Raw genomic sequence first — 12336 nt, 5'->3', positions numbered from 1 at the left:
TTTTTTTTTTTTTTTTTTTTTTTTTTTTTTGGTTTTTGTTGTTTTTAAACCAGTCTCCCTCTTTCCAGACTTCCCCTTTGCCTATTTTCTGGTCCCACCCTCAACACAAAACAGCTGCCCAGGTATTTAGCTAAAGTGTGAATGGAGCTACAATTAGGATGAGGTTAATGATTGTTTTCTTGGGCACAAATATTGTTTAAATTTGTGTTAAGCTCTTTGGCTCAGTCAAGGGTACCCTCTCAAGTATTTTTATAGCAAACTGCCAGTCTTATTTTATTTTGTTTTTTTGTAAACCATCATTATACATTGAAATCAAAGAGAAAACTCATTATTCTTGTCAAAGTTGGCTTGTGTACAGCAGGGTACAGCAGATTGTATCAGCGGTTATTCAAGGGTAAGCCTACATTTAACAGCTAAGAAGCCATTGAGATTTGAATTGAAGTCATAGAGTTCCCGTTTAAGAACTAGAAATTACAGTGGGAAAGGCACAAGGCTCTCTCCAGAGCACATAATTAGAGGTTTATAGTAATCACTGTTTGATGTGAACAGCACTTTCTAGCTATCTATTACCAGCACTGATTTCTGTGTATACCATTCATGAATCACCACACTTAAACATTTCTACTTGAACAAGTTTTAGACAATTTCTCCGCTTAGGTCTTGTTTGAACTTGCCCTCTGACTGTTAACGTTCCTCCCATGCCTCTGCCTAGTAGCCTATTACATACATTGAAGTAATTTTAAGTGCATTTATAATACTTTGTTTCATATACATACCGATAAACCACTATTCATCAAAGGAAGGTCCAAAATACCTTACCAATAATTTACCACTTCTTTGACCATATGACCAGATGGGTCATTTTTGCTTAAAATTGTAATGTTAAGTTGTATTAAAATGTTTATATTTATTTATTCTGAAGAAGTTTATAGAAAAAAAGTCATTTATTGTTTCTCCACACTCAAAATATTTTTTATATTTGTACATTTTCCTTCAGTTTTAGTTAACATGTATGTGTGTGTGTATGTGTGTGTGTGTGTATATATATATATATATATAATATATATATATTTTATATAATTGCAGTTAGAATATAAACATAAATTGTCAGGCTATCTGTTTAATATGATACTATGTACTATTTTGCTCAAGATTATCTAAGTAACAAAATTTGTTTTCTGGGAATTATGGAATCATAAGCAAGGATTCAGAGCAGAGCTTTTCAGAAGTACCTGAGCTAGGCCCCCGGGTGTGTAGAACGTAAATGTATTAACATATCTAAAGAAAAGAAACTCACAGGGGCAAATATTAGCGGTAATCATCTGAACACTGCTTAGCAAACTTAACAACTTCATCCGCACTGTAAAGATGGAGGCAGGTCATTTAATTGAGATAAGGGTGTCAAGCCTTCCCAGGCCAATATTACTATACATTTCCTTATCTCATGCATTCTTCTTGTTCAGAATCCATGTTCCCCATACACTCTTTTGATTAACACTTAGTTACCATTGTAAGTCTGTTTAGAGTGGAGGGAGAAAATAGACCAGTTATATATACAGTCAGCTCAGCCCCCCGTTTTTTGTGGGCTTTGCATCTGTGGATTCAACCAACTATGGATTGAAAATAATTGGAAAAGAAATTGCGTCTGCATTGAATATATACAGACATTTTTTCTTGTCATTGTTTCTTAAACAATGCAGTATATAACTATGTAGCATTTACATTGTATTAGATATAAGTAATCTAGAGATGATTTAAAGTACATGGGAGGATGTGCATAGGTCATATGCAAATACTAAGCCATCAGGAACTCGAGTATCCACAGATTTTGGTGTCTCCAGGAGATCCTGGAACCAGTTTCCACAGATACCGAAGGATGAGTGCGTGTGAGTATTCACCTTCCTGTAACAAGTAAATTTCTCATAAATGAATAAGTAATATTTGATTATAATTGACATCCATATTGGCAGAGCTACATGGGAAGTATTTCATGTCCTGTGATAGGTACTTCCTCAGAGGAAATTAATAACTTGGCATTCTTATTTTATACATTGGTGTTATGAACATAGTAAATATCAGTCAAACCTGGGAAATGAAACCGCCCTCTGAAAATCTACCAAATCTCCTCATCGGGCTTGCCTAGCTAAGGGATAGACTCTGGACAATGGCATTAGTTGCACCCTAAGGAGATAGGCAGTTAACTGACCATACTCAGTCATAGTGACCCTTAGTGTGGAATGCTGAATGGAAATCTGTGGAACTTCTGCAAAATAATATTTCAATTGCTGCAGAATGTGATTTGATTGATATTTACAACCTTCCAACATTGTATATGATCATTTTTAAAATGTATATGTGTCTATACATTGCTATGAATGTGTATGTGTGTTTATATATGTACATTTCTGTAATGAATTATGTTTTTAATATATACATACATGCTTTTGGTGAATATGTTCAGGCTGTTCAAAAACTACCTAAGCGAAGAGATTCTCCTTACCGCACACTTCCCTCATCAATTTACTCTGTTCTCCATAGATAACCACTAAAATAATTTGGCGTTGAAAAATCCCCAGGTCTTTTTCTAGACATCAATATATCTATAAATATGTTTGCACACATACAATAATTATACAGCCTCTTTTCCATAGCCAAGATTATAGTTTACCAATTACTATGTGACAAAAAACTTACAGAGAGCTTTTTTTGTGCCATTCTTTGTAGTGACACCATACATACCTTAGTTTGAATATACTAATATTTAGGTGTTTCTCTATTGAAGAACATTTAAATTTTTACTTTTTTAAACCTTCATTGTTTTAAACTAGTTTATAGATAATGCCTTCATACATGAAATATTTGTGTATATTGATCAGAATATCTCTAGGATTGAATGTGATAATTGAGATTGCTGGATTAATTGTATTTTTAATTTTGAAAGATAATGACAGGTTTACTAACTGCTGTTTCAATTTATGTTCTTATCTACAGTAATTGAGGTGCCCTTTCCCCCTTATTCTTTCCAATACCAGATTTTATTAAACTTTTAAATTTTTGTCATAAGATTTCTGTTTTCATATATTGATTTAATTCCTGAAGTTCCCAGCTCACAGATGAATCAAGTAAGCAGAAAACAAATGGTAATAAGCAGAGACCAGAATATTAAGATAGTATTTTTTTTGTTTTCAAATATAGTTAATTTTATTTCTTTAAAAACCTCACAGATGACATTGGTTTTAAAAAAGACACAGAATTTTTTTTTTTTTTTTTTAAATCTCATAATTCCACTGTCACCAAATACCCACTGTTGCTGTGTTGGTTCTTTTTTAAAACTATTTTCTGAGAATTATATATTTTACATTTTACATTATACCCTATTGTCAATGTTGTATTCTGTTTTTATTACTTAGGCTGTGCCTTTTTCATCAAGTTTGAATTTGTTATTAGATAGGAATTTGGCATGTAAATTTGTAACTTTGTGAAATCTGATTCGTTTGTATAGGGACAGGTGGAGCAGAATTATGTATAGGTAAAACTGACATTAATTTAAACAATTCATTTAAGCAGTAATTTAAAATTTGTTTATTCAAAAAGGAATCTTAGTAACCCATCTAGTGAATTTCCTTATTTTTCATAAGAGCCACATTGAAGCCTAATGAATCTATCCTTTGGGTAAGCTTGCCAACTAGTTAGGTGAAGAGCTAGAACATCAGATTTTCTCACCAGGAAAAAGGGTTCCCTATTATCGCACACTATTTTCTACTCCTCATTTCCTAGTAATTTAAACTTTTGAAGTAATTTAACTCTTGATATCGACTTAACTTATTTTAAATCTCGCCTTCACTGTGTTTCTTCTCACCTTGTAAACTAATCTTATGGAAGTAGAATAGACAATAAAAATTGGATAGAAAAATTAATGGAAACTAATAGATAATGAAAAACTACCTCACTACATCATAAATTTAATTGCCACTTTTATAACTAAGAGGTGTTTTAAACAGTTTTTTTAACCTTTCCATACAATTTTACATGAAAGATAAATTTATTACTTGTTTATGAATATTCTTAAATAAATATTACCTTGTCTGCTTATCAGCTTCATTTTACCTCTTGCATATGTCATGAAAAAAACAGCTTTAAATTTAAGAATATAATGTAATGCAGTTTCTACATTAAAATTATAAAAGTTGTATGTCCACAAATAATTTAGTTTTTTAGTTGTGATCTCATTCATTTAAAAGGTAAAATAGCATAGCAGGGTGCTTTGGATTCTTAAATAGTGAAGCATGAAAACTTGATCTAGATAATTTCTCAAATATGACTACTGTTCTCCAATTTTAGCAGCCTCAATGTAACAATATTTACATAAAACGTTTAGTTAATTTACCAGAAATTTCAAACATAAATATAGTAGAAGGGGTAGAATGTATGAAAGAATCCAACTATTTAAAAAAGAACATGTCAATATTTGTGGTTCCTGGAAAAAGATAGATGGATGACCCATTAATATATTCAGATTTTTGTTTTCTCTTAAAGATGTATTTACAACATTTATTTACCTCGGCCTTTGGAAAATTCTCCTTTTCGATTGATATATAGAGTTTGGCAACAACGCAATTGTCTTCAATTATCAGTGAACCAGGTTTAAATATTAATTTGATGTGTTCTTTGTAATCACTGATTTTATAACTCAATTATAATAAAATAAGCACACGGGAACCTTAATATTTAAATTTCACTATGCTCATATGTATGAGTTAAATTGGTTTAAAGTAATTCAGATTCTGTGATGACTCTTTTGCTGGGTGAATATGTCCTGTGATTCATATCCATAGTAAAAACCATTAAGGAGATCTGGGATTCAAATCCCTTATTGGAAATTTATCTATTTCAGGACACATGTTTAAGCTAAAATATAAACTTCTATTTGCATTTGTCTCAGCAATAAAATTTAATTATTAATTCAAACCATGTTTACTCCATGAATTTTCAAAATATAAAAATAATTGTTTCCATCCCACTTGAATAAAATTCTTTACTTTCTGATTATTTGCCATCTCTTTTACAAAGATTTTCTAAAATACAAGGTCATATAGATGAGCAAAGCATATAGATAAAATAGTACTTGATTTTCAGCCCTATTTTCTTCATCCTATGGTGTCTATTTGCATAATATTCCAATGACTGATATCTGATCCATCCGTTTGCCTGATGCGTCTCCTTAACTTTGAATCCAGAGCTCAATTTAAGTTCCTAGTCTTTCTTGGATTGTATTTGAGTTAAAGGCAGGATTAAATTCCCTTTTCTTTCTGTCCCATGTTTTGTTGCGCTCTCTCTCTCTCTCTCTCTCTCTGATGGAGTTTTGCTCTTGCTGCCCAGGCTGCAGTGCAATGGTGTGATCTCGGCTCACTGCAACCTCTGCCTCCTGGGTTCAAGCGATTCTCCTGCCTCAGCTTCCCGAGTAGCTGAGATTACAGGCATGCACCACTGTGCCCATCTAATTTTGTATTTTTAGTAGAGATGGAGTTTCTCCGTGTTGGTCAGGCTGGTCTCAAACTCCCAACCTCAGGTGATTCACCCACCTCGGTCTCCCAAAGTGCTAGGATTACCGGCATGAGCCACCATGCCTGGCCTGCTTGTTCTTTCTATGAGAACTCTAAAATTGTCTCTCAAAGGGAAAATAAGGAACTATGGGAAAAACTTACTCTTTATGATAGTAACCCTTAAATCTGTTCTTGTTTTTTATTTAGTTATTTTTTTTGTACCGTGGGTTACAACATTTTAGCTGGTGCTAAAATCCATTGATGGTCCAGCATTTTATTTAATAAAATGATATAATGAGAGATAAAATATCAAAGTGCTTCAGAGGCCGTAGAGTTAATTTTTTTTTCTTTTAAACATTTGTTTCTGTGTGTGTGTGTGTGTGTGTGTGTGTGTATTTATGTAAGTGTGCACTGGGATATTTGAAAATTGTGGTCTTTATGACTGTGTTCAGAAAACTGTAGTCTAATGATAAAGTTACTGTAAAAATCTTACCCTGTCTATATCATCAAGCACATTAATAAAATAACTTATTTGAACTTTCTTACAATACTTTGCTCAAAGCAAGCACTAACACACCATAAATAAAAGTCAAGAGACACAATTATTCCATCCTTACTGTCAGACAAACCGTCATGAATGATTGTCTAAACCGCCTGGCAGCAGTTCTGCCCCAAGAGTGAGTGCAGACACAGTGTACCAAGGTATGGAAACTACATGGAATTGGGGGAGAAAGTGAGCTGTGGAAGTCAATGAATTTCCTTGTCTCAGGAGTCCTCCAGGAGTTCTCTTAGTGTCAGAATTACAATACCCTGAGTAAGGACAGTACAGCCTTTCCAAGGGCTTTTTTCCCCTTCTGAGCTGAATAAAAAGAGCATATGGGAATACATACATACATATATGTTATATATATATATATATATATATATATATATATATATATATATATATGAATATATCACCACACTTGGAATAATTAGTCATTGTTCTTTTGCTAAGTTCTGTGTCATTTCATCAAATCCTCAAAAATTCTACTGCTTTTAGGAAGCCTTATTTAACTAATTGGAAAATAGAGTAGCATCCCTCTCTCTTTTATTTAAGAGCATGTCACATTGGCTGGGTGCGGTGGCTCACGCCTGTAATCCTAACACTTTGGGAGGCCAAGGTGGGTGAATCACTCGAGGCTATGAATTCAAGACAAGCCTGGCCAACATTGCGAAACTCCATCTGTACTAAAAATACAAAAATTAGTTGGCTGTGATGGCGTAAACCTGTAATCCCAGCTACTTGGGAGGCTGAGGTATGAGAATTGTTTAAAGCAGGAGGCAGAGGTTGTAGTGAGCCAAGATCCTGCCACTGCAATCCAGCTTGTGTGACAGAGTAAGACTCTCATCATATTCTAGCTTTCATTAGCTACTGCAGAGGATAGGGATCATCTGTTTATTCACTTCTTAGGTATTTTGAATAGTGCTGTATACAAAATGACGCTTTAAAAATGCATGTAATGATCATTCCTTTTGAAATAGAAAAGAGTCACCATTCCCTTTCAATATTATAAATTGTATTTCCCCAAAATGCCATGCTTTATATTTTTCTAAATAGGATTGGATGGTTCCCATAGGTTCCTAAATGAGAGTTTTCTTCTAGACACTTATACAAATGTGAACAGTAAAAATGAATACTTTGTCCTTTTCCCTTTTAGCTGCTTCCCCAGGAAATCTCTATTTTGCTTCCCTTATAGGAAGGCCAAAATAGCAATGCCTTTGAGTGTTTCCTCCCCTAGGAGCTTTTCCCTTTTCTTTCTCTGAAAGTCTAGAGAGCCAAATATCCTCTTAATGACTCGGCCACCTGAGCAGTCTTTGTCAGTGGCTTCCATGCCCTTCTCCCTCACAAAGACTGATCCCATTACACTGCACAGATTGAAGGGGGCCCTTCTGCTGGGATTTGGAATACTCCTGGGCACAACATCAGGGCCCGCAGTCTTACATCCTTAGTTAGATATGTGTTTTCACTTGGGGCGGGCCTTTGGTATTCTGTGTAGCAACTAAAATGCATCTCCCTACACACACACTACTCACCCTCCACTTCCTCTTTTGTCCTTACTTCTGTATCACCCCTCCCATCTCCAGATCTCTCGTATATCTCTTCCCTAAATACCTGAGGTTCTATGCCCATGCCCCAGCATACTATCACACCCTTTTTCATCCTCTCTCTCTCTCTCATCAGACTCTTGCTATCCTAGCTTATAATCTGGAGCTGAAAAATAAATCTGGGATAATGTGGTTGTGGGGCCTTGTGGTGTTCTGTCCAGGTATCATAGTTGCATTTGTACAAAGGTCTTTCTGAAGACAGAGTATCAGTGGAATTTTTGGTAATCTGCAGTATGCATGCAGGTTTTGATCAGGAATGTGCTTTCTATCTTTCTTTTTGTTCATGGGTTCCACTAATATTTTTACGTGACCCTCAAATGATCCCATGTAGATGAATACCTGGTTATTCCATACTTAGGACTTAGAGCCCTTTGTATTTATAAACCAACAGATTTTTTCTCCTTAACATTTGGAGTGAGAGAAAGAAATCCTTATTAATTTAAATAAATAACTAGCTTGGTTTAAAAATAAGGAAGCAACTGATTTTACTTGATTATTTCACTGAAATATAATAACAAACATTTATACAGTACTTACTATAAACCATGTACATTACTAGTATTATTTTATGTAACAATAAGAGCAACCCTATGAGGTAGATAATATTATTATGCCCATATTATGAATAAGGGAAACAAAACTCTGTAAGTTAATCAATAGGTTCATACAGCAAGGAGTGATGAAGTCATGTTTTGACACAGGTAATCTGTGAAACTACTGCGCTCAATCTGAGTAATCAAGTCAGTTAAAATAGGAACATAAAATCTTTCCTTGGTTTGCAGTTGGATATTAGCTTTGAAAACAAGCACTAACCAAGAGGAATCTGACTTTCTTCTAGAGGCTGATATGAAATGATAGTTTCTTAATTTTTAATGCATGTATCCATGCATTGGCTGAACTGTTAGAGGCTCTCAAACACTGTTTGTTGGTTGTACGCTTTGGTTTTCGTTCTCAAATTCAAATGGAACCATCGAGTCTGTTTTATTTCTAAAGTTTCTTAATACCATGGGTTTCTTAATTTCTCTAGGAAATACCAGAAAGTGAGGATAGAAAGAATAATAATAATTCTCTGCTTTCAAAGAGTTAACCATTAAGCAGATGAAAGACAGAAAGATAATTATAACACATTGGTGCTTTTTAAAGACCTGTGCGTTGTCCTCTCTTTGCAATAGGTACCATTTCTGTCAACACATTGCGTACTCCCTACACTGCTCCTGGTGAGAGTGAGATTCTGGACCTGGATGATGAGTTGTACCTGGGGGGCCTGCCAGAAAATAAAGCTGGCCTTGTCTTCCCCACCGAGGTGTGGACTGCTCTGCTCAACTATGGCTACGTGGGCTGCATCAGGGATTTGTTCATCGATGGCCAAAGCAAAGATATCCGGCAAATGGCTGAAGTTCAAAGTACTGCTGGAGTGAAGCCCTCCTGCTCAAGGGAAACAGCAAAACCGTGCCTTAGCAACCCTTGCAAAAACAATGGCATGTGCAGGGATGGGTGGAACAGATATGTCTGTGATTGTTCCGGAACAGGCTATCTTGGCAGGTCCTGTGAGAGAGGTAGGATTCTAAAACCCCAACAGCCAACTCCCTGAGATTAAAAGTGTATTAAATGTTGACCTCAAACCTGTACTGACCATTGAAACATAATGCATACTCTACTGAAATAAACTCGTGTTTGCAAGCTGAGCAGCCATACCTGACGTGGATTACTAATGAGCTCTTAATGTTTTTCAAAGAGCTTGATTCCGAAAGGACACAGCTCTTCAGTATATTGCAGGAATAGAAACTTGAATCTTTAGTATCCTCTAGAGTATGAGCCTAAGATGTATTATAGACAATAACTGCTGTTTTTATGCCCAGTTTTTAACTTCAGAACATTAGACAGTAAAAGAGGCGTGACTTAGACATACCTATGGCTTCTAGTGCTAATACCCATGGTAAGAAATAGCATTTGAGGCAAGCTAAGCTATTAGTTGCAACTTCCCTGACCCAACTGGGTAAGACTTAAGTTAGCCTGTTCATTTCACTTCAGTCAACTTACAAAAGAGGCAATATCCTCTCTGAAAAGTAAGCTGACTTTCAATCACCTAAGGTACACCAATGTTTCTCGAAGTGTGCCCTAATAGAAAAAGTACTTACCTTTGGCTAGGACCTAACCAACTGCAGAGGACTCATTTACCCATTTGCTATTATGGCTTAGCTGTGCCTACTGAAGTTCTGAGCAGGTGCCGCCTCTCTTTTTCTAATAGGAGGCAAACCTACATTTTATTTTTCTTTTTCTCACCCTATAAAATAAAAGGAATGAGGATTTAAAGAAAACTGAAGGGTAATAGCCATCCCAGTTGATCTGCAGAACAGGCTAAAGGAATAAATAACAGAACAAATAGTTCTAAGCTTATTCTTCCATCGACCCAGTGTTTCAGACAAATGCTTTAGTCACTGCACCCATTGTCACTTATTTTCAACAATGGAGCTAAAAATCAATATGAAAAAATACTGATGAGTTGCTCCATTGTCCTCACCTGCTACAAATAACATTCCATTATTACATATTTAGCCTAAAAGTACCTGGCATCTATTTTTAAGCTATGAATATTTATTGTTTTCCTTTTTTTATTCCTGAAATAGTTCAATTCAGCTTGCCTAAAACCTCCTAGGAAAAAGAGGGGTTGTTTTGTGAAACCCAAAATTGAAATCTGATTTTGGTTATTTATTTTAAAAAGGAGGTACATCAACTTATTAATTCTATGATTAATATTAAAAATATAAATATTTAACAGTTATATAGTAATCATATATTAAACCACTTACCATATGCTATTATTATTGTGTGTCATGCAATTAGATGGGTCAATAGATGGATATGTTATCACATAGATATAGATATATTCATTCTCTTTATGATAGTAGCTAACTGCAATTTCTGTGAATTGTCAGTACAACTTAGCTATTTCTGTATAGTTTAGTTCGTATGGTGTATATTCTTTATAAGTTTCCTCTTTGCATTTTTCCTCCCAATTTTAGTTTGTTTGTTTAGTTTTGTTTTTGGAAATTGCCAAAAGGATGAACAATGAACAAAGCTTGCAAGGTATAATACAGTTAGGCATAATATGAGATGAGCGGACTTGCATGATTTAAGGTTTTGTTTTAATTTTAATCACTCAGAGAGCTGCCAGTTATTCTGATGCCTCTTGGTTAAGTGAAGCTGAAAAAAGGGTATAACTCAACTGTCACATGTATTACGGAAGCTTTCCGTTAAATATGCGTGGTGTACCACCCTGTGGCAATATTCCGCTACTACATAAGGCAAAAATGAAAATAGAAATTGTAGACTTTTCGAGCCAGGATGACAGAGAAGAAATATTTATATATTGCAATGATTAGAAAAAGGGTCAGCAAGCATATGTAGATTTGTAAATAAGAATTTAATAGCAAACTTCATCACTGGGATTCAGCATACGTCTTTATCTGATAGGAGGCTGGACGTTTCTGCAGATTTCTTTGTCTCCAGGTTGGCTATATGCATTTTTGGGTGGTTCTTGTTACTGGACTACCCATGTGTATTGCATGACTCCTTTGCTTTTCAGAATTAATTTTCTGGCTCACGTTAGGGTGCCTCCTGACAGCAAAGGAAATGTGTGGTGGTTGTCATACTCAGTACCACAAAATTTGGCTTCTGTCCAGCTTCTGGCTATTATGCCCTAGTTCAGTTAACACAAGATCATGCCTGAACCTCTGAGTTTCCAATATAAAAGAAGGGGCTTGGACTGAGTTTCTTCTCCAGACACACATTGATCAGATAAGGCTGTTGTTGATCAAATACGAGTTGACAACTCTTCAAGTTTTTTTTTTTTTTTTTTTTTAAAGAAAACTTTTAAACTTGTTTTCTTATTATTGAGCAAAAATTGATAATTTATAATTTATGAAAATAATTATTCAAAGTAATTAAAAAGCATGTTCAGCTCCTTGGATTTAGAAAGTTCACCATGGAAAAAGTATGTTGCAATCACATTATAGGAGATGTTTATCCTGCCTAAGGGGGCAAAGGAGTTTATAAGAAAGAACAAAATACTTGCTAACTTAGGCAGACAAGAAGAGAGTATTTTGTTTTACATGTTTTGATCCTATAAGAAAGAGTAGTACAGAAATATTGTTCAATGGATAAAAGTTAAATTTAGTACCTTCTCTTCTGCTTTATTTTTAATAAAACTGAGACTTTGTGGAGACTTGATCATATAAAAAATTATTCTCAGTCATATGTAAGAATAATAGCATTGATATAATCAGATATCTACTTTATACTGTTCGTTAAATTCTAACAGATGGAGGGACAGATGTCAGAGCAATATAATTTGGCTCCCTGCATGATTTTCATCGTTGATCACAATATGTGACTGCCTTTCGGCAAAACTGAGTACAGGTGTACACTTTAGACTGCAACAAAGAATAATGCAGAAAAGCAAATTTATCAAACTTAATGACAAGGGAGAAGGAGATATAGAAGACAAAGTTGAAACTGTTTTTCTCCCCCAGTGGGAAGTATTATACTAGAATTAGCCTTTTAAAGATTTATTGTATATTCTAAATGATGAAATAATTTTACTAGTGTTCAAGGATGCTGCCAAATAGCATAACCTTCAAATGTC

General features: G+C 34.7%; 1 protein-coding gene across 17 annotated transcripts in view; it reads left to right on the top strand.

The window, feature by feature from the left end:
- The window catches only part of NRXN1 (neurexin 1), a 1127593-nt gene that overhangs the window by 488178 nt on the left and 627079 nt on the right, over positions 1–12336 (top strand). For all 17 annotated transcript variants that reach the window (XM_023223864.3, XM_023223881.2, XM_023223880.2 and 14 more), the window contains one exon: positions 8864–9247. In XM_023223864.3, the coding sequence (XP_023079632.1) occupies positions 8864–9247 (384 nt within the window). The remainder of the gene's footprint in view (positions 1–8863; positions 9248–12336) is intronic.

Source organism: Piliocolobus tephrosceles, chromosome 15, assembly GCF_002776525.5.
Source record: "Piliocolobus tephrosceles isolate RC106 chromosome 15, ASM277652v3, whole genome shotgun sequence".
NCBI classification, from domain to species: Eukaryota; Metazoa; Chordata; class Mammalia; order Primates; family Cercopithecidae; genus Piliocolobus; species Piliocolobus tephrosceles.
Note: the sequence above shows the minus strand (reverse complement) of the source record. Positions and strands in the feature narration are given on the sequence as shown.